This window comes from Dermacentor andersoni, chromosome 7 (genome assembly GCF_023375885.2).
Source record: "Dermacentor andersoni chromosome 7, qqDerAnde1_hic_scaffold, whole genome shotgun sequence".
NCBI lineage: Eukaryota > Metazoa > Arthropoda > Arachnida > Ixodida > Ixodidae > Dermacentor > Dermacentor andersoni.
The window spans coordinates 99,895,755-99,918,804 of NC_092820.1; the positions used below are offsets into that span (position 1 = coordinate 99,895,755).

Sequence of the window (23,050 nt, forward strand, 5' to 3'; positions counted from 1 at the left end):
AATCTCCAGTACAAATATTCAAAATGCTTTTTCGGGGACTGTCTCCCCTTAATCTAATAACTAATAATGACTCATGATTTTAAATGTCTGCCATGACATTTATGGTGGGAGCAGGAGTTAGCATTGCAGCACTACAACGTTCAGCATTCATTTATGCCATAACAGTTTGGTATGTCGATATCGTTTCTTGTAGGATTCTTTTTTCTTTTTCGGATTCCCCGCACACATCGCCGAGTACTTTTGTTGGCAATTCGACTTTTTGTATTGTCATCACTGTCAGTCCCAATGCTACTGAATGTACTGAGACAGAATGTTGGCATGTGGGCAGATTAATTGCATGCTAACAAACTTGGAAATTAGCTAGCTCATGAATGCGAAAGACCCACTGTCCAACTCAATTCCCAGGAGTGGTCTTCTGGGTTCACTATGCGGTGTATGTGGATAGAAAAGGTACCTTTAGAAGATGAAAACAGTATCTTAATGGGGCATTGCCAGATTCCACGTGGCATAGAATGTCATCTTGGAACGTGCTGACATCTCCGGTTTCATGCACTTGGGACAAGGCAAGAGTCAGCATTGTGGAGTAAAACCTACGAAGCGCACGCATGAAGAAGGCAGCAGTGCTATTTGATTAATCTGTACCCTTTGATCCCAAGATGACTGCTCAAACAAAAAAAAAAGTCCGAGAACACCTGAAGCGCTTTTTACGAGTTGTGAATGCGAAAGCACTAATGTCCAATTGAATGCCGCTGGGCGGTCCTTCGAATTATGAACGCCTTCTGGGCAAGCGAGTGCGTAGATACGCTTGGCGCGTTTTGATTTAGCCTAACCGAGGCGCAGTTAGAACGTAGGCGCGAGCTTGCGTGGACAAGAAACGCGCAGATAACAGACTTCTGAGAACGAGAATGATGTGGCGTTGCGGCGATGCCCTCTCCCGTGATGCAACACCTGCCGTGCTGCCGCAGCATAAAGTGCTATGGTACATCCATTCTGCTACATTTAGGTGACGTGGTGTCGCAGCCAATGAGAAACGAGGTGCCATTTTGCTCCTACAGACGACAGATGCCAGCTTTCTTGCTCAGTGGGCCATTTGACGCTTTCGCATCAAAAAGCGGACCATGTCATAACCCATTGCTTGTGAACCATTCTGAATAAGTGGTCTGTATAGGCCCCAAAACATCATGTTTTAGATGGTCAGGAACATGCTTCTACAATTAGCTCACTGGCAATTTATTTATGTCACTCTTTGATGATTTGGTTTCTTGCGACTACAAATATACAGCAGAACCACCATAATATGTTGTTCATTCATACGTTTTCCCATGTACACCGTTGCTAAAGCCCGCCAGGTCCCAGCAAGGGGCTCATGGACACCTGTGTACTAAACAACCCCTCTCATACGTCGTTCCCGCATGACACATTGCGGCCTTTGGCATATAATTACAAAATATCAAGTGTACAGTCTGTACCGTAATAAACAAGAATCTTAAGATAACACCAACTCTATTGGGCACCATAGCTGCGTACCTCCTACCATAGTTTCATACAATAATTACTTGAGGGAGATCCGACGCTAGTGTCTAGGAGAGCTGCAAGCAGGGTGCTTCAGCCAGCATGGGAGTGACAGTTACTATAGATGGATTATTCTATCCAATGTCCTTAAAAGAGCTTTGCAACTTTGTAAACACAATCATGTTAAACAAAGTACCGAGTTATAGATATTTATACATTCAAATTTTCAGACTGCAAGATTTTAACACGGGACCTCTAGCACAGAAGCCTGATATTTACACCATTACGCCATGGATCCACGCATCGACAAGTGGTGTAGAAACACCTTTACGAGTTTCTCACGGGCAAGTGAGTACGTTGAGGTGCTTGGCACGTTTTGATTTGGCCACCTCGACAGGCTGAACCGCTGCAATTAGTAGCAATTGTGCATGTTCGCAGAGTCTTCTGCATTTTGGAAAAGTACAGATTGTTCTGAAATTTAGGACAATGAAGGCAGATAATATGTCGTGAACAAAGCCACAAGAACTTGTGAATCCACAAGATCACACACATGCATGTACTAACCATCATTCCCATGGTGGCTGAAGGATCGCAGTGCCACAGTTTCCTTTAGTAATTATTGTAAGAAGCTCTATGCCTCTGACCACTATGTCCACTTTACTGAAAGCGCTACAGTATCGGGAAAAAATTCAGAAATGCCCGACACCTCGCAGCATGCCATTCAATATTTGAAGTCGGCCTGCACAACCACATGTCAATATTGGCACACAGTCGAGAAGAAATAGCAATACTTTGGTTTTAATACATTGCCAGCATGGTTGTGGGCCATATCTGTCACGCGTACCTCCTCGAAACCGAAACTAGCCAAGCCTAGTTGGATCTAGTAGTTGCCGACCGCACCCAAACTGTAGGCTAAGCCAAGCCGCCAAGTTGGCAAATTGTTGAAAGGCTGCATCGGCTGCAGTTGATGTTTATCATGAGAGTACCGCGGCTCCAGCGTTTCTCCATTCACGTGTTCAATGGCGACAGTCTCGCGCAGCTTCTTCAAGCAGTTTCAAGTGGTGCCAATTCCATACTTGATGGCTTGCACTGACGTCATCGTAGTTGCCATGCTGATGCATAGGCAAGGTGATAAGCTGGGTCCGAGACGTCACATGAGAGCTATTATTACGAAAGAATGGTGGACTTATGCTGCCAGAGATGAAGCTTTGGTGCATGCATTGATTGTACTTTCATCTGTAGCAAAGTGGACAGAACGCGTTGACAAACTTGGGCCGCATTCCAGAATATCACTTTTGAAGGTTTCACTTTCGTACCACTGTACACATTGATCGGCAACACCAATCCTGGCCCTGTGATAAGATCCGTGTGCTTTGCAAAGAGCCTATGTTGTGGTCACTTGTAGACAGCGATGCATCTAGCATTAGTCTCTTTTTCTCGAAAGTGAGTCCAAGAATACGACACATCTTTCTCGGCCATTTTTGGAATAAGTGACTCTGTTGAATCCGATATTTCAAACATTGAGGTGGTTCTCTGTCTAGCCCACATTGCAAGCCAGTGACTGCAGCTCCTTCATAGCCAAGCCATACATGGTGTGTTTTAAGGGGAGACATTCCTCGAAACAACTTTTTTTTTTATTGTATTACAGGTTCCAAATTCAGTTGAGCATAGGGTTTTCTATGCAGATTTCAAATATGGCACTACTTTCTGTGCAGCTGTTATAGTTTTAGAGTTATGTGATGCACAATGGCAAAATATAGTCATCTTTATGGGCACTTCTTTATATAAATTTTCGCAAGACGCATGGTACTGTAGCTTGTTTAGCTCTTTGTAAACTGCAAAGTGCCAACATCTAGCCCAACGGTGTGTACAGTTACTGAAACTATGAAAAAAAAATGATAATCTCGACTAGTTTTAACGTGACAGCGTTAAGGAGTTCGTGTCGCAGGAAAGCCGGTGTCGGCGGCGGCGTTGGCCGTGAGCGAAAAATCCCGGATGGCAATTCCTGAATGAAAACAACTTGCAAGATGGGCTGGGTGGGGATCGAACCAGGGTCTCCGGAGTGTGAGACGGAGACACTACCACTCAGCTACGAGTTCGACGGTTCAAAGCGGGACAAAAGCCTCTAGTGAATGCGGTGTTGCCTTAGAAACATTCCGTAGAAAGTTATACTGCGGTATATATCGGTAATTATGAGCATGGAAAATTACAGAAGTCGCAGTTAAACTTCTGCGCTTGGCGCACACGCAGAGCCATCGTGCGGCAAACACAGAAGACCCCCTCCTCGCAATGTATGGCGCTGCTCCGACAGGTGGCGCGCCACTCGCCCCCTTCTCCCCTTCGTCTCGTTTGAGCGCATTGGGGCCGTGCGGGGACCAGTGCGAGGATGCCCCAATACCCTTGCGTTTAATAAGTTTTCTCGCTCTCTCCCCTTCCAACTTCCAGTGTGCATCACTCGAACCCTCATGTTTAGGCAACGCTGCTCCTCTTTCCGTTCACAGTGCGATTCCTAGGTGCAGCGTCCGATGTGGGACGCGTCTGGTGGGAAAGCGTCCCCTCCGATGTGTGCCGTGCTGCTGGCGAGGAGTCAGTATCTGCGTGGTGCTCCCAAGCGAGATAGAGGACGATCCCATCAAGGCGTCAGCCCCATGATCGCGTCCGCCTTCACGGCGCGGCGCGGCCCGGCTGTCCGTGCTGATCACGACGTTTGGCTCGCGTAGATCGTTTCTCCCTCCGAGTTCTTTGGTTCGTTCCGCTTGCTCAGGCACGTTTAGTCTTTGTGCGACTCAAGAGCATGCCGAGCAAATGAGTGGGCAGCGCGAATGGGGTGCAATAACGCTATCGCGTTCAGACTCTTAAAGGCGACGCTTAAGCGTCCTCCAAATTTTTTTTTCTGAATTCTCTGAAATATAACTATGTACTTTTGCAACTTACTGCTCGGAGATATTGCGATTTCAAGTAGATATTAGAACTGTACATATCTTCAAGAGTATGTATGCCAAATTTTATTAGTATAAGACAATTGTAAGTGTATAAGGCTATGTTCAGGAGATTGTGAAAAAAAATTAGTAGTGTCCTAAATTTTTTTTATAGTTCCAGTAATTGTACAGTAATTATACATGTACTGTACATGTAATTGTACAGATACAGGTATTTTGCAGTCTACAAAGAGATAAGCTACAGCACAAAGCGTTCTGCGAAAATTCATTTCACAATAATATGCCCGCCAAATCACTATTTTGCCATTGTGTAGGACTTAACTCAAGAACTATAACAGCTACACAGATACTGACATATTTAAAATTTGCCTGAATTGTGCCATAAGTGGGTGGATTTTCAAATCTCTAGTGCAAATATAAAGGAAATGTATTTTTCAAGGAGCGCCTCCCCTTAATTTAATGACACGTTAGTGCAACTTTAACAGCATGTTCACATGATATGTTTCCCAGATATGCTTTTTTCTCAGTCCCGTTGAAAACATAGAGGGACAACACATATGTGCAGCATACTACGAAAGCACTTACCTTGTCTTGCTCATCCCTTTATCCACTTGGTCAAGTTGTCCATGTCAGGTCAATTTGCAACTATATACACTGACTGAGCGATCTATAGTCTAAGGTCCCAAAGCAACACACGAGGGCTGTGAGCGGTGTTGTGGAAGGCTCTGTAGTAACCTTGACCTGCCTCGTATTCTTTACAAGTGAAGTGCACACTTTCAAGGTCGCCGCTCTGCAAGAACTACCAGTGGCACGCCAAGGGAGGAACACGCTACTGGCCATTGAACTACATGGCCGGTAGAGCCACCGTAATCTGGCTGCAGAGACTACAGTTTTAGCCTCTCCGTGATTTAGTGTTTGCAGAACATCAAGACACTGGGAGCACTGAGCGGTGCCTTGTGGTGCTAGAACAACTTGAACCAGAACACTACACTAAAATGGCGATGTCCAACTCGGCAGCTGGAGTCAACAATCATTAGTACACAAGTTTCTTTTTTCTTCCTTGCAGCCAACGAAAGTGTGGTTGAACAAAGCATTACAAGCATAGTTTTGAACTCTAGTGTACACCATATCTGGTGCAGTCACGGGGATGACGATTAGCACGTAGATTTGTCTGATATTTGCGAGTCAGGCGTTCGTGCGGCTTTATTGCCCAAGCTTTATCTGCCTTTTACTGGCCTAAATTTTGAAGTAATCCTAGTTTCATATATTCTGAAGGCAATAAGACAGAACCTGCATAATCGCCACAAATTGTGGCATTGTAATGCAATATCTCGTTGAAAAAAAGGATCAGCTTGCAAAATTATTTAGCCAAGACAGTTGGCAAATCCATGTACCACTACCGATAATTCCCATGCTCCCTGTACCACCATGCTTGCAGCTCTCATACACACCAGCACCAGAGTTCAGTTGTACGAAAATATGGTTACGAGATGTCGCTGCCATGCGGTATTCTCTAAAAGCCGAGAACCTTGTGCTTCAGTTAGGCAACGTCGCTGACTAAAGAAAAGGGTCAAACAAGTGTGGACGCTAAAGAAGGCAAGGTCGACGTAAATGCTCCGACTTTGAGTGTACAAAGAGGACACACGGTGGCTAGCTTTTGTGGAAAAGCCTATAAGAGGCTCGAGAGCTAGATTTTCACAACTTGGGTCCTGAAATAGCGTGTACTAATCTGGTGAATGATGCAACAAAGGTGACACTGGAGCTGCGAAATTGCAATGTGAGCAGAACTTTATTGCTGAATACAACAGCTTGGGTATAATTGGGCAACTTGATTGGTACACACACACTCTCAGGGCAGAGTGCCTGAAAGGAAAACTATACCCCAGTCAGATGGGCAAATTTAGTGCCACTTTGAGTGCACCCTACCTTTGGTGCCATTTGTAGGCTGTCAGACGAAAAAGTTTAGTGACACTTTAAGAATAAAGATGGTAATACTCGTTGCAGAGTTGGCACCAATACTGAAACCATTTTTTTTTTTTTTTTTGCGGTTTCTAATATTAAAAGCGTCCCCGTGACATAATGCAGCCAAAACATGCTTGAAACATTCCAATTTCAGCCTCTGTGAAATCATCTGACCTGGAGTTGGCCGATATGACTGTCTGGATTTTAGATGTGTTACTTGCTTCTACTACTGGCTTGAAATGAACAGAAGTGTTAACTAGATTATATTATTCCTACCTTTCATTCAAGGGTTCTCGTAAATAAGCATTTTCTTTTTCACAATACAGTAATTGTTTACAGAACACAAAATGCTGAAAAATCACACAAGCCCTATGGCTTCATAGGCTGTCATGGTCATCAATCCCCAATGACACTTCGTTTTGCTGTCAAGCACCACGCTGCCAAATTAACACCCTTGCTGGGTGCACTCTCGCGAAGTGTTGCTACATTTGCCCACCTGATTGGGGTGTCGCACGTAATGCACATCTCTCGGAGGTGCAATTTGCTTGCACATGTCCAAAACCCTGCAATGCATACATGTTACACTGATAGTTTCCTGCGGACCTCTTTTAGGATAACCTCTTTTAGGAGATGGCATTTTCAACAACCACTGAAGCATGCCGAAATTCGTGAGCTCAGCTGCGCAGACTGCACGATGAAACCGTCGGGTTGCCCAGCTCTTAACAGTCGGTTATGGAAAATGCATGAACGACGCACATATAAATATATAAAAACAGATGAACTGTGGCATGTACAAAGCATAAGCAAACAGAATCCGGATATTATGCTTCACCTCTCAGACACCTACCGAGGCAGATGTTAGTGCCACTTCGAGTTGGGGTCATTTTGCTTTCAAAGCTTGACCACTACTATCACTTCTTTGCCTTGTATGACAGCAAACAGGAAAATGGCTGTTGCCTGTACAAGCAGCTTTGGAGTGTGCCATTTTACGGTCAACGTTTTTTTTTTCCACCACCTGAAGGCAACATTAATGACTACCTTTCCAACTAACAGCCATCGATTCAAATGTTTGTAGCAATGGCTCACCATTGCTACCAGTTCCAAAGGGCACCTGCTTTTCTGTACGGCACTGAGCTTACAAAATGGTTATCGGTGAAGTCTGTTCCCTCGAGTCTCACTAAGTTTGTCAGCCAGACAGAAGGTGTTAGTGCGCTGTCTACTTTCCTACCAGGCGAGGCATTGCTGTGTCTCGTAATGCAGCTTTAGTTGCACTGCTAACGCAGCACAAGTTTGCACATCTCCAGGAACAAGTTGCTACTTACTCTCAGTTCGCAATGCGACATTGCTACTACACCTCTCGGTGGCCAGGCTTAATGGTGCAGCTTCCCTTTCTTAACAAAAGGCTTTTCACATGGCAAAGCAGCAGTACTCTCAATACACACAGACTGAGCATCAATGTGCTGTGGCCTGAAGACACACACTTAACACTACTGTACAATTTGGCACAGAACAGGGTGTGCTTTTCAGTTGCCATAGGTGACAAACAATGACCTGGTAGGTAGCATGGCCGAGCCAGGTGGGACAAGAAAAGATGTCCCGACAGTCAACATCCAACTGTGGCAGACGTAGCTGGTGCTGCTATCAGGGTTGCCAGGTTCAGACTATTTTTGCCTAAACTGCCTGGTGGTAAGTATTTTGGAGGCTTGTTACTTGCAAAAATGTTTGGCTTCTCTACTGCAAGGTAACTTATAGCATAATACTATATCACAGACGTCATACTAGAGCGTGAAATTTAAGCTGTGGTATAATTTTGCACAAACAGCCATTCTGCAGTGGCCAAACATCATTATGAATAAAGCGATTTTAGCGAAAATGTTTCTTATAGCCAACGTTTGGAGTGTTCATTGACGGCGAGAAGTGGGATACTATAGCACAATGTGCAGACGTCCTGAGACTGGTCAAATAATGCATTGCCTAGTCCAAAGTGACAACAAACTTGCAATGTAGGATTCCTAAAACTGAGGCACTCTTATTGAATGTCTGCAAATTAAGAGAGCGGAAGTTATCTGCTCGGTACGTTTTCTCAGGAGCTGGTGCCTTGGCACAACCACCGTGGCTCTCCTGCAGCAGAATCGTCCAGAACAGTCCTGCATCGGTCTTTCTCCAATGCCGCCATTTGAACAGAAATGAATAATCAACAATTTCGAATGTAGCGATTTCTTAAATCGTACAGCAAGAATGATCCCATTAATATTTGAAATTTCAAATACAATTGAACCCACCTCGAGCAGTTTTAACGACCATGTTTTTCACTGCACTTCCGACTGTCCCATCCTACCTATTGAACCAGCATCCACATAATTACCCATGTGCCGCTGCAACTACAGCTGAAATGCATTCCATACAACAATGGATTAACGCAGGTATTCTGCACTATGCACTTGGGCCATGGCTACTGTGCGGCATGAAATGGATGTTGCAGGTAGGATGCAACGTCAAGTTGAAGATGCGTTGCCGATGAATGCAGCTACCAAGGAAGAGAAGCCGTTTTTTTTTGTTAGCATCAGTGCCACCGAGCAGCTGTTATTCTTGGAATAGTGTACTAGAGTGCACTAGACTTCAATGAAACATTGTAAAGAAAACAAAACATGGAAGTCTAGCATTGGCTGCTGGTGATAATGTGCGTGGCTCCGTACAATGCCATTTTTTAGCACTACACGTGCCCCACACTGTAGCTCTGCCTTCTCCTGAATGCGCATTGCCCTCACAAGTCACAGCAGATGCACTTGACTAAAATTATTGCTTGGGCATCTACCAGGATTTCATTTGTACAGTTGCCGACCGATTTTCCGGAGATCGCGGGGACTGAAAATAGTCCGAAAAACCCGTTCACACACAAAAAAATTTATTAGGCTTAGAGCGGCTTAAAAAGAAAATCCCTAATAATACCGTGCAACATATTACACTTAGAGGTGATCAAATTTGCCTGGATTTGTGCAAGAGTGACGCCTCCACATACAGTCTGACAAAAGTGTCACTGCGTTCGCGATCTCCGTTGCCAGAGACCGCCATGGAGAAACTAGCCATGTTTCTTCGCACCACTTGGCTCTCACGAAGGCACGCAAGGTGGTGCCGATCACGCAAATGCAAAGCCACACATAGACAAAGATGTGACGTCTCCGAGAGACACCTGCTTTGTTGGCACACCACGTGCAAAATAGCAATGAAAAAAAAAAGGGGGAGGGGGGGATCCTGCATGAAGTGCTTCTGATGACAGCGCTGACCAAAAAAGAAACAAGAAAAAGTGTTGACCCCTGGAGCGTTCCGTCAGCCAAGGAAGAGCGGGTGTGGACCCCAAGACTGGAACATATCGCATGCGCTCTGTTGAAAGCGTGCTCCTCCCAATTTTGGAGGCTATATAGCGGGCCACTGAATGCCAAGCCTGTGGAAAACCCAACATGGCGGCCCCCAAGATCAGGTAGCGTGGCTTGGGATGAGCGATTTAGTTAGGAAAATTGAACTTTGGGGCTTAAATTCGTCAAAAAAATTGGTTGCAAAAATTCATGAGCTCTATGGGAACCCTGATGCAACATTTATCAAGTCCGAATTGTTGGAGTCCGAAAAATCCGTCGGCGACTGTAGATGCTTGCTTCTAAAACGATGCTATCCATCGAAAGTGTTCCACGAGGGTGTTCAGTGCTCCAAGCACCCCCACAACACATAAGCCATGTCTGAATAAAATTTTGATATAACGAAAACTTTCACTGAAAAAAACATGACATTGTTATGTGGAGGTTTGATTGTATCTGATAAGCTGTACAGGAGCCACCTGATGAAAAATCATGAAGTACAGTGAAACCTTATTTCGGGAAAAGCATTTAATTTCTGGGGTTTTACAAAACTCCGATATGATTATGAGGCATATCGTAGTGGGGGATTCCGGGTTAATTTCGACCACATGGAGTTCTTCAACATGCGCCCATGGCACGATACACAGGCGTTTTTACATTATTTCGGGAAAACTATACAATATCGGTTGGCCATTTGACCCACAAAAACGTGCGCTATTTCAGTGCCCACCAGATGCTTGCTAATTCTGGTCAGATACACCGATTAACTAGGAAAACCTTAGTAGTTATAATACAGAAAGTTGGAAGCGTGCCATTAAGGGGACAAGCTACTCAAAAATTATTTTTGTTATTTGTACTACAAATGCTAAAATACTGCCATTCATAGAGCTTTTTCATGTAGATTTGTAGAGGCACTTCCTCATGTATTAAATTGTCACAGAAGGCATCGTGCTGCAGCTTACTTAGTTAGCTCTTTGTAGACTGCAAAGTGCCGACATCTATCCAAGCTGCATGTATAATTAGCAGAACTAAGCAAGAAAAGATTAGTAAACTTCAACTAGTCCTTTTCGGAAATCCATGAGAATAAGCTCGTGCACTTGACTGTACTGTATTAATGAAATCTGCCATACATACTCTTCAAGATATGTACAATGCCGATATCTAATTGAAATTGCAATAACTCTCGGCAGTAGCCGAGAGAGTAGAAGGTTACGTTTCACGAGTTTGTGAAAATAATTTGTTGAAGTTTACTCATCTTTTCTTGCATAGTTCCGCTAACTATACATGCGGTTTGGATAGATATTGGCACTTTGCAGTCTACAAAGAGTTAAATGAGGTACAGGATGATGCTTTTCGTGAAATTTAATTTAAGCCTCCAAAGATCACTACATTCTGCACTTGTGCAGGACATAACTAAAAAGTATAGCAGCTACCCAAAAACTAATGACATACTTGAAATCTACATAATGAACTACAAATGGCAGCACATGTACAGTCAAATCTCTTTAACTCGGGCACGCTTGATTCGAACTGATGCCGTGGTCCCGTCACAGTTATGTGTGTTCCAATGGGTGAAAATGCCCGGTAATTCGAACACGCAAGCATTTGCAACCGTTAATTCAAACATACCACGCTCCGACAATGCCAAATCACGCCGCGGCACCTCCGACCAGGATTTTTCTAACCCTGCCATTAGGAAAGGCTTATGAGAAACAACTGAACACCACAGGCATAAAAAAAAAAAAAAGTGGCAGAAATTTCATTCTCTCTCAAATGGCAAGGTCGCTGTTTCTGCATTGCGGCATAATTTACCAGCCACACCGGCGGCAAGACACGCTCTGCGGGAGGGATTGGTCCAGGGTCGAATTTTCGTGGCCCGCCACTGCGGCAAGCAAGTGGAGGAGACCAAGAGTAGCCTCTAGTGACTTATGCGCAGGAAAGTGGCATCATGTGGAGCTGCCCTACCGCTCTATTCATGCTCTCATCTGGTTCAGCCGGACCGATTGTTTCGTACTATCGTCTGCTCACGTCAGCTCTCGCTTGCACGTGTTTTGGTCGGTCTGGTTCGCACTTGTTTTTTTACAATGATGCGTCTAAACGGAGATGTTCCAGTGGAAAGGTTGTTGGAGACGGTGCGCCATATCCGATTCTGTACAGCAAGACAGACTCTGAATACAAGGACACGAAGGCGACACCCAGTACCTCATTCTCCTTGTCTTTTGAATGCGGTGACGACGACGCAACAGAAGGGAGCACACCAATGCGATTATGATCAGTGGCAACGACTTCGCAATCTTGATAAGACATGACTCACGCTAAGCCCGCAGGCCAAAGAAGGTAAACACAGCGCCGATCTGTCAGCAGACGAAGGAAAAAACGAGTAAGCATGCAGAGGGAAAAGCAGCAGTGGGGGCCCAGTCTGACCTCGGCAACTCCGCTGCTTCGGTGGCAGTAGGTGGCAGAGGTAATTAGCGCCATCCAGCAAGTTGGCGGGAAAGCGAATCCGCTTCCCTCCCGGCCTTCCTCGCAACTACGCCCCCTTTACCCTCCCTCTCAACTCGCTTGTAACTCCCTCCTCTTCGACGGTCTCCGCGCCTGCGCCGCCAGCCCCGTGCCAGCTTAGCTTGCTCTTTGGAAGTTTTGTTTTTTTGGCACTATAGGGAAGGCGAGCGTCGGCCGGCGTGGGCAGTTTCGTGGTCCTCGCTCGCTGTGTGCTTGCGCGCTGCAACATTTCAAGACTCTCACCATTCGTGCATCGTGCTATGGCGCACGAATACTTCAAAAACAAGTCCTTTTGATTCGACCTTCTAATTTTAGTTCATACATATTCTCGGACCCCTTTGAGTTCAAGTTATCGAAATTCAACTGTATTTTCAGATCTCTAGTACAAATAACAAAACATTCTTTTTTTCGAGCAGCAACTCCCCTTAAGAAATTTTCAGTAGATAGTGAAAAAAAAGAAAAAGGAATACGAAGCAGCAGGACTGATAGAATATTGCAGTGTTCCTTCCGTCACTTGGGAAGGTACTGTGGGAAGGAATGCCTTATGCTCTTCTTTCATGCGTTTTACACTGCATAAGAGTGGCCCTCAGTGGCGTTTCACCACACAATCTCAATCAACAGTTCCCTCAGTCCAAGAGAAATCCATACACATGCGGACATGTGGCCACGTGGCTCAACAATCGCCATCATTGCAACCGGAGATTCTTCTACTGTGATGGCGGCAGCACCCGCAAGCAGTTATTGCTTTGCGTCAACTTAGTATGAAGGAGGCTTGCGGTATGACAATGTGGAAACTGTTTGTAAATACAATGGAATGTCGTTTGACTCTGACCTGTGAGCTATCGTCAAACTTGCTTACTACAGCAACAGACAATCAGTAGCCAGTCAGCCCAACGGCAATGAAACGGTTAGCAGATGAGCTCGGTAAACGAGAAGTTTGCCTGCATGGATGAAGACACACATGTCACGCTGCAAAGTAAGTTACGAGACCCTTGACATTCTGCATTCATGCAAGCTCTCCTACCAAGTTGTACATGCCTACGATTTGCAGAGGATGACTGAAATTGCACATTTCGTGCAATATACGAATGAGGATGACGGAACTATCTAGTATATGAAGGAATACTCGCACGGTAAACATTTGCTGTTCTCTTTGTTCTGGATAACTGGAATGCTTCTTCCTGCAGCATATCATAATTAACAAGCTTTTACTGTACAATCTCAATATCCTGATCCACTGTATAAACCGGACCTTTCTTCCCATCCCAGCAAAGCCGAAGCAGTGGCGTTTTACCACACAACCTCAATCAACAGTTCCCTCAGTCCAAGAGAAATCCATACACGCTGCTCACAATCCCATGCTGGCTCAGTGATCACAGTTCCACAGAGAACTCCGACAATGGTTACGTGTGCCCCAAAGCATCACACATGCGTTACCAAAGGCCACTGCACGAGCCTTGAAAGACACACTCTTTGGTCGCCGTGATGACTCTGCGTGGCTCGTCTACAGGTGGCCTTGTGCATAGACAATGGCCAGAAGGGAGCGCACGCGAGCGGCACTGCAAACCCGCAGCTCGCCAAATGACAGCGCAGACGCCGCAGCAGTGGGTACAGGCTCGCTTGCGGATGCGTGTACAGCCCGAACTCCTGTAGCGTGCAGCAGGTGGGCCAGGTTGGACTCCCTGACACCTCCGCCTGCACATGCCAAACAAGAGGACAGCCGTAAGGTATGCAGTCGCTGATCGACAATTTCAACTCGACAGGACTTGTCAAATAGTTTTAATCTGAAATATCAGACACTACAAAAAATAAGTTACCGTATCTACTCGCATAATCATCGCACTTTTTTGTCAGAAAGATTGCCGCAAATTCAGGGGTGCGATCATTACGCTGGTTAAATTTCCCACGAAAATAAACATTTTTTGTTCATCTGGCATTTGCCATGGGATGACAACAGGTCAACAAACAGGCAGCTGCCGTTGTCAACAGTGCAGGACACCAAAAGAAAAATGGCAGTCAACGGAGCAAGCGGAACGCGCCGAACACTATTTTTTTCTTCTTGCGAGTATACTTTATGCGCATTGAAACAGTTTCTTCCGTATCAGTAATGAATAATATCATTACTACCAGCAAGTTTGCAGCAATAACGTAGCCATGACCACTTTGAGGAGACAGAAACAGAGGTGGGTGCATTTAGCTGCCAGTGGCATAGAAACACATGGCGGGCACGCTGCGAAAACTGCGGCATTTAACTTCACTACTATCCTAATATGGCACGTTTACGCTAAGGGTGGGCAAATATCTTAGCTGTGTTACAAGCGTCGGCGTATGAATAGGGTACACTTCTAACGTACCAGTGGAAATGTGGCTACTATCATTGCCGCTCGCGATTTGTTGCATGCCCATGGGTGCAGATGAGAAGAATCGAAAGGTGCCTTTTTTGTTGTTGACCACAACCATTATAAAGCCTACAAAAAATAAAGCCAAGGCAATTTGGTTGTAGCTTTTTTTTTTTTCATGGAAGTGCAGAAAGCGATGAAATGAATGAAATCTGTTATTTGTATAATCTGTTGCTTCAACAGACGAATAAAAATTGAGAAAAATAATAAAACCCACAAACCGAATGTCTGTGTGTTTTTGTTTTACTTCGCATCACAGCAAGAGAGATGTACAGTGCTCACGAAATGAAATGTGACAGGGAGCATTTAGTGGAACCCTGCAAATGCGCAAAGTACTCAAGAGTACAATGTCATGTCGCTAGGAATATTGTCACCAAAGGTGACGCTGTGGGGATGCGCGACTCTCGCGCGTCCCCTGATGTTTTTCCCGCATAGCGTGCCTCCTGTAGTGCGGCTTCGCCGCGTGGCCTGCGTGATGGCCTGCGTGAAGACTAGGCGCTCTCTCTGGGATTCGAGACAGCGAGCGGGACGGACGTGCCGTGCGCCGACGCATGCTTCGGCGAGACCGTCTCGCGTGGCCGCCTTGGAACGCGCCACCGTTGGCGTGACTGTACACGCGAACGACCAGGCGTTGGGATCCAGCATGGGGCGAACATATTCGCTCGCTATGCGGTCGTCGCGGTGAGTCGGACTTCTAGATTTGTCGCGCGCCCATCGGCATGTTTTGGGGATAGCAACTCGGCTAGCAGGCATTGATCTATGAAAGGTGCAATAAATGCCCTTGTGATTGTTTGCACTACTGTGTTGTCGTTCCTTTGTCCCAAGAGTACGGAGGAGAACCACCTATCTCCCACAACGCGGACTCCGATTTAAGTGTAGGTGCCAAAATTACGCCAATGTGTCACGAACTGCAGCCGGCAGAAATGAAAGTATACGCATTAGCTAGGCCTAAATTGACGCGTTTCATTCCATAAGCACTGCACTTGCGTTCCGTCTGTTATTTACCATGTCGTGCAGTTGCGCGGGCAGACAACGAAAGTATGCTATTTTCTGCTTAGTTCCAGTGCGCGATCATGCCCTGTGATCCGCTTGTGTCTGCCTCAGCATTCATGTAGCGCTGACTTACGCTGATAGTCAAGTGTAAGAACACTCGACTATCGCACTATTTTGTGCACAGTGCGCAAAATCGTGTGCTACATGAAACAAAACAAATGCAACAGCTCGCGCACGACGCCACCAGAAGAAGCGTGCTGCGCAGCAAAAAAAGGGAGGAAAAGAAATAAAAGAAGGCAGGGCCTGTGACACTTTTGTGCTTTGCACATGAAACCGCAGCGCCGGCTGTCAGGTGCCATTAAACTCGCCAACAGCAGTGAGAGGCGGTGATGCTGTATGCAACTTCACGGCTCCCTGCTTGGAAGCAGGCAATTTGAATTTCACCGGAGAGATGCAGATGGTTCAGACATTTTCTCTTAAACTAAGTCATTTCATGGCATGAAACAAGTGCTGCTATGTTATTGGAATAAAATTTGAACAGTCTACGTTGACCTAATATTTGCCTTTGGTGTCCATTTAATGTTTAATTAAATATCTATGATAGAGCACAGAACTCACCTGGCATCAGCTGTATTCTGCCCTTGGCCTGAAAAGTAAGAAGTAAGAGATAGAACAAGTCAATCACTTGACACAAGGGCCGCACAAGTGATAGCATGAACAATGATAGGTTAGATAATTAAATTCTGGAATTTTACATTCCAAAACCGCGATCCGATTATGACGCATGCCTAGTGGAGGACTTTGGATCAATTTCGACTATCTTGGGTTTAATGAAGTACCTGAATCTAAGCACACGAGCGTTTTTGCATTTCAACCCCATCGAAATGTGGCTTTTACGGACGAGATTTGATCTTTGGCTCCAGGCTTAGCAGCACAATGCTGAAGCCACTAAGTTACCGCGGCGGGTTCTGCACGCTGCAGTTAGCAAATGCTTCGCGATTGGCAGTGCTTTTGTACTATCACGGGCTATAGGGACCAAGGTTAGGTCTACAACAACAATGTGCGAGTGAGCGAGTGAAAGGCCTGAGAACCGTTCATACCAATGGCAGGAGCAGAAGCAGCTTATTTTTTTCTTCTGAACTTGCAGCTCGAGGCATGAGACATGCGCCGGAGTGCGCCATAAATAAAAGGCGGCCGACTAAAGGGCTGCCCCCTTTCAGGAGAAGGGCAGCAGCGCAGCAGTGTCCAAGAAACAGCCTTTAATGCTGGGCTAATTAGGTAGAGCCGTTGTTTCAGCAATCTTAAAATAGTTGAAAGCAGATAATGACTAGGTAGGCTGGTCGCTAGGTAGGCTGCTTTGATTCTGCCTATCGCCACGACTTGTTCACGTCCATTGAGGTTGATGGTAATGCCTTTTCTGTCCACTTACTGTATTTACACGATTGTAAGTCGACCTTTATTTTTTATTTGAAAATCTGAAGTGGGGGGGGGGGGGGGGGGGTCGACTTGCAATCGAAACCAAAACATGGTACCACCAAAAAAGCGAGACCAATGAGATATCAGGGGAGCTACAATGTAGTTACAATTTTATGTTTGCTCTATAGCCCTATCCGTAGTTCTCGCTATCCCGCACGTTTGCTCGCTTTTCGGAAGGGTTTTTCAACATTTTCTAGAGTTTTGCAGCGCACACAACACTTATGGGGGATGTCGATAGTCGAGGGAAGTGCCGCTGTTCTATTCGCGGCGGCACCCCCAGAACGGCGTGCTTGCAGGGGGTACCGATAGTTCATGGAAGAGCAGACGTCGCCTCACGTGTTTCTATTTCCCTGTAGCTCTTAGTTTGACGCGTTTGACTCGACTGCTGGCTACGTACTACTTACATGCTTCCGCAGTCATCATGAGTGCTCGAGGCCTACTAAACATTCGGCCCCCGTTCACAGCAGCGTTCAAGAGGGCTGCCATACTTTACGCCGAAGAAACAAATCACTGCGCAGTGGGCCACAAGTTTTGATGTTTCTGAACGGGTGGTGCGAAAGTGGCGACTGCAGCGAAGCAAAATTTTTGCCTGCGACGGCAAGCGAAGAATTTCCCACGGGCTGAAGTCGGGACGCTTTCCGGAGCTCTAGGCCAAGCTTGCGGCATACATCGCTGAAATGCATAATCGGTCCCTGCCAGAGAAGGGCGACATGGTCATGAAACAAGCGTGGATCTTTGCCTTTTAAGGACCTGCTCTGCCGTGAGTACAATGAGTGACTGGCGGCAGAAGACCGTGAACTTATGCCAACTGGACGTGTCAAAAGAGCCTCCCTGACAGCTCTGTGTGGTTGCGTGCATTCAGCGTGGGCTGCTGTTCCACAAGATGTCGTTGTGCGGTCGTTTGCCAAATGTGGAATTTCGCTGGATGACGACGCGCTGTAAGACCGTAGCAGCAATGACGATGGCACAAGTGAAGACGAGTAGTAAAGTGACCATGCCAGCTACTGATAAATTTTCGTCATGAAATGCGCCCTCGAGTATGCTCTTCTTTTTTTTTTCTGTCGCGATACAGGGAGTGGGGAGGGCGACTTACAGTCGTGTAAATATGGTAAGCAAGTTTGAAGCCGCAGTCGTCGATGCTAGGCCGCCTCGGCATCAATCGAAAATAACAGATTTTTGTTGTGCGAAGTGAATAAATACAGTCGATCCCGGATGTATCGAACCCGGATATATTGAATTATTGCCTATATCGAATAGTTGAAAAATCCCCTTGGGAATGCCATGCAAAAGTATAGTGCTATTGTTCGTGTATATATAACTCCCGTGCACCAGCATGTCGATGCATCGAACTCCGTGTTGAGCTGCTCCCCGGCAAGTGCGCTTCTCCCATCGCATCCCACCCCCGCAAGTGCGCTTCTCCTCACGAAGCTCTCGCGATGTTCCCGCGATCTCACGTGCGCAGCCCCGCACTCTGAGAAAGGGGCGAGCGGGTAAAAGGCACGTGTGACGAGGAGAACTTGGAGTGCGATTGGGTGTGAAAGGGAGGCGGGAGGGAGAAACCACGCTGACCGCAGGCACCCGTTTCCTGTGTTTTGGTTGGCTGACATTGCTGGCACAGCGAGACAAACGAGGTCAGTGCAGCTTGGGCTTGTGGTAGTGCGGAGACGCGGAGCGGTGTGTCCTTCGATTTGCTTTGTTCCTTTTATTCACGAGGCCAACGCGAAAGCTTGAGACTCATGTGGTGCAGTGCATTTTTCTTTCTGCTTTTGGCACGTGTTCCGGAGCCATGGCCACTAAAAAACGCAAGAATTATGATTTGTCACCAAAGGCGGACATCATTCGACAGGTGGAGGCTGGCGAGAAAAAGTCGTCGGTCGCCGCGGCGTTCGGAATTCCTCGCAACGCCCTGAGTAGGATCCTCAAGAAGAAAGCCGACGTTAAGCTGAAGGCAGTGCAGTCCAGTCGCCCTGGAGCGTGTCGTGTGCGCGTCCCAAGCTTTGACAAGGTCGAGAAGGCATTGTACGCCTGGTTTTTGGAGACACGTGCCAAGAACATACCTGTTGACGGCCCAATGCTCATGGAGAAGGCCAAATGGTTTGCTGTGGCCTTCGGAGAAGAAAGCTTCACTGGTGGCACTGGTTGGCAGCAACGATTTAAGAGTCACTACAGCATCGTCGGAAAGACCCTTTCGGGCAAAAGTGAGGCGACCAGCACAAGTCGCATAGAGAAGTGGTTGACCAAAGAGTGGCCAAATATTTCCGACCGCTTTTCGCCGTCGCGAATATTCTACGCAGATGAGACGGCACTGTTTTGGCAAATGCTGCCAAACAAGACTCTGCATCTGAAGGGCAGCGCATGCCATGGTGGAAAGAACGGCAAAGTGCACGTGTTGATTTTGTTTGCTGCGAATATGGATGGGTCACGCAAACCACGGCCGTTTGTTGTTGGAAAGAGCAGGTCACCACACTGCTTTAAACGGAACCTCAAGGGACCGGGGAAATTGATTCCATTTATCAGCAGCTCCATTTACTGTGAGACAAAGCTGAATACAATTGCATGAATACAAAACCATAAGGATATTGTTCCGTTTAAAAGGCAGTTCCGTATAAGCAATTTCCGTTTCTCGAGATTCCGCTGTATTTGTCCACGACTGTAGAAAGCAAAACGACAAGTCAGGCAACCAGCTGCTGGTGCACTCACCTGGTTGGCAAGTCTGGCGAGCAGCTCCAGGCCATGATCCACGCTGGCAGCTTGGCCACTGGTTAGCAGACGCCGAAAGCCAAGCTCGATCACCTGCTCCAAGGCTGTCTGTGGATTCCTGGCCACGTCAAATGCTGCACAGGTAAGCAATGATGGTCAGTCTGTCCGAGAGGGACTGCTAGTTAGGAGAGTTGAACATATTCATCTTTACGAAAACAGGGCGGACTGCAGCACACAGGCATATGTGGAGTCATTCTTGTTTGATTGTCTATCACACACTAAAAAGAGTTTACACCCATTGGGGCATATCTTTGTCCCACAATAATAATCATTATCTGTTTTGAAGTATTGGCTATTTTAAAAACCCTGCGCTCACTAATTTCCTGTCGAGAACGCTGTGATAGACCGATAATGCACGTGCCATTCGTGATCTGGAAGCACTGGACTCGCATCGGTAAAGAAAAGAAAGGTACACAAGACAGATCGCGATTATTAGTGAGGGACAAAGATATGCTCCTAAGTGCGTAAACTATTTTTAGAGTGAACAGTGCATGTGCTTTTTTTTTCCATTAAAGGAGCACTGCAATATATTTTCTTTAATCTGGTAACGAGAACGTTTGTTCTGTAGACGACGTGGTCACAAATAAGCAAGCCAAATATTATTCTGCTGTGTGTAACAGGGAGCCCACAATCTTGCACAAAAGATCACCCAATGTAACAAAAACTTTTTCAAGGCCCGTTGAATATTATGACCAGCGCTTGACAGCCCGTAGACCCAAATGATTGGCAAATTGCTCACGAGTTACTCCCTTCATAAAAGCTACACCTCGTCGCTGACACGGTGATGTGTATGCACCATCCAGCAAGTGCAAATTAATTGTATGAGCACTCACGTGACATTTAAAGCAATATTTCTTCCTTACTTATGGGGTTTTACGTGCCAAAACCACGATCTGAATATGAGGCATGCCTTAGTGGGCGACTCCTGAAATTTGGACCACCTTAATGGGCACCTAAATCCCTGACGTGACGTCACAAACACTGCAAAGATAACAAGGTGCTTGGTGTTTGCCAAGCAAACCACGGAACAGCTTAAAGGGAAGCTGAAACACTTTTCGAAAAAAATGAGTTCTCTGCGGCGTACTACAGTTTTGAGTCCCCTGAACACGAATATCTGGTTCAAAAAGGACGGAAACAAACGCAAGCGGCTGTTTTTCCAAGAAAACGCGCACCAGCGCCTCAGGGCATTGCGCGAACGCCGCTGTTGCCCGTGATTGGTCGGGGCCGCTGTGACGTCGTTGGCGGTAGTCGCCGGTCGGCGCCGCCGCATGTCTCCGTTTCAGAGCGTAGCACCATTCCTTTCTCTCTGGTAGCACGCGGTTCTGCTGTTCTGGCTTCATAGCTGAGTTGCAAGATGGAACGTTCTCGCTGTCTCCGACAGCTTGTATTGTCCCCGTACATGTTTGAACCCACAGCCGATACGGAAAACGATGGCGGCAACAGAGTCAACGACGATATTGAGTGTGCCAACAGCGAGAGCGATGTGTGCACCTTCTCGCGCGCTGGAAATCTTAGCTGGTACGCATGTACGCATGTACGCAATCGTAGCTGGTACGCATGTACGCATGCAGAAAAAATGCGCTAAAGTGTCACTGGGAACATGCTGCTGGAAGAATGCCGAAGCACTAACTTCTCATTAGATTTACACGGGTGCAATTCCGCGATGTCAAGCACCTTGCCGCTGCTTGTCTAAAGTCCCGTGGTTTTTTCAGCGTTGATACACGATCGCGAACATAAGTGCCGCGTTTCAAAGCGCGCACATGCAGTGCTGTGAGGTACAGTCATGGAAGTTGCTTATCATACACATCCAGAGATGACCAGAGGTATTATATGTGCAATATTCATACTATGGTTCGACGACTTTGCGAGTGTGGCTCGATCAAGAATCGGTATGCGTGCTCCATGCTAGTGTTGACATAAAGATATTAGGCAGTTTTAGCACCGCCGTGTGGTAAACACGATAACTGAACCGTACGTCGAATGTCACTAGGCAAGCCTACACTCCATTTGATACCTCAGGTGCATCGCTGTGGAAGCTACGCTCGAAGTCCTGTCACCAAAATTTATTACTGCGCGCGTTTCCGTCTATGCTTCGCAGCGTGCCAGCGGCGTTTGCTCGCGCGAGCATGCACGTGAAGCTGCCGCGACGGGCTGCAATAAAAAAAAATACCGAAAAGAAATTTTTTTTTTTAAAGAACGTGTTAGCAGCCGTATAAGTACACGGATGGTTTCTATGGGTAAATTCTTTTTTTTTCATTCCGAACTGAGCTTATATATGGAAAGCTTTCTGAAAAATCGGGTCAAGAAACACCGAACTTTTTCTAAGTGCGAACGCAGCCACTGCAAGAAGTATCTCAAGCCTCCACAGCGTTGCACCTGATGTATGAAACGGAGTATAGCAACGCTAGCAACAACGCGTTTTCGCATTTGTCGTAAGGCTATCCGGCTACGCTAAAACTGTGTTACCAGACGTTAATGGCTGCAAATGTTCGCATTTCTCCAGTGCATCAATGTGGGCCTAATCACGCTTTCATTAAACTAGGTGCACCTGCATGTGCGTATGTGCGTATTGATGGAAGATGAAGAGAACTGCTTGTGCTGCCAGGAGGTGCAAGAGATTAGGAAAAAACAGAAGCGCACGCAGTGCGTAACAAGTTCAAGACAATTCAGGACTGTGTGCCTCAGCAGGGCAGTACTAGAAGTGGCACTTGCCCAGAAAGGAGTCGAACCGGCTGGACAAGGCAAGAAGTTTACACACAGGTGTGAAAATGATATGGCCAATGGAAAAAGAGTGATGCAAAAGCAATTTTTTTTTTACAGGCAGTTGAGGTATGCAGCATACCGCCAGTTTGTCTGGCTAGTATGGAAAAAGTTGGGAAAGAAGAACCGTCGAATTCTGCCAAGCTGTGTACTTGAAGTTGTTCGGGCTTCAGTCGCGCCGATTTAATTGAAATACCGATTGCCAGCATCGTTGTCAAGCTCCGATGATAGTCACTGTCGCGGAAATGGTCCGAGCACAGCAAAGTTGATTTCGTCGGCACGAACTTATCTCTCCTCACCGCACGTACCCACTGCGCTGCAAGCTTCTTTTCCTTCGGGAATTTGTGAAACACCACATCGTCTCGCCCGCCTGTGTTCGAGCAGCCGAATGCTGCAC

General features: G+C 46.5%; 1 protein-coding gene across 2 annotated transcripts in view; it reads right to left on the bottom strand.

The window, feature by feature from the left end:
- Positions 1–6,221: 6,221 nt before the first annotated feature.
- Positions 6,222–23,050, bottom strand: part of LOC126534036 (copper homeostasis protein cutC homolog) — a 38,305-nt gene continuing 21,476 nt past the window's right edge. For both annotated transcript variants that reach the window (XM_050181247.2, XM_050181248.3), the window contains exons 7-9: positions 19,834–19,967; positions 16,276–16,303; positions 6,222–13,960 (exon numbers count right to left, since the gene is read on the bottom strand). In XM_050181247.2, coding sequence (XP_050037204.1) covers positions 13,770–13,960; positions 16,276–16,303; positions 19,834–19,967 — 353 coding nt within the window. In that variant the 3' untranslated portion in view covers positions 6,222–13,769. The remainder of the gene's footprint in view (positions 13,961–16,275; positions 16,304–19,833; positions 19,968–23,050) is intronic.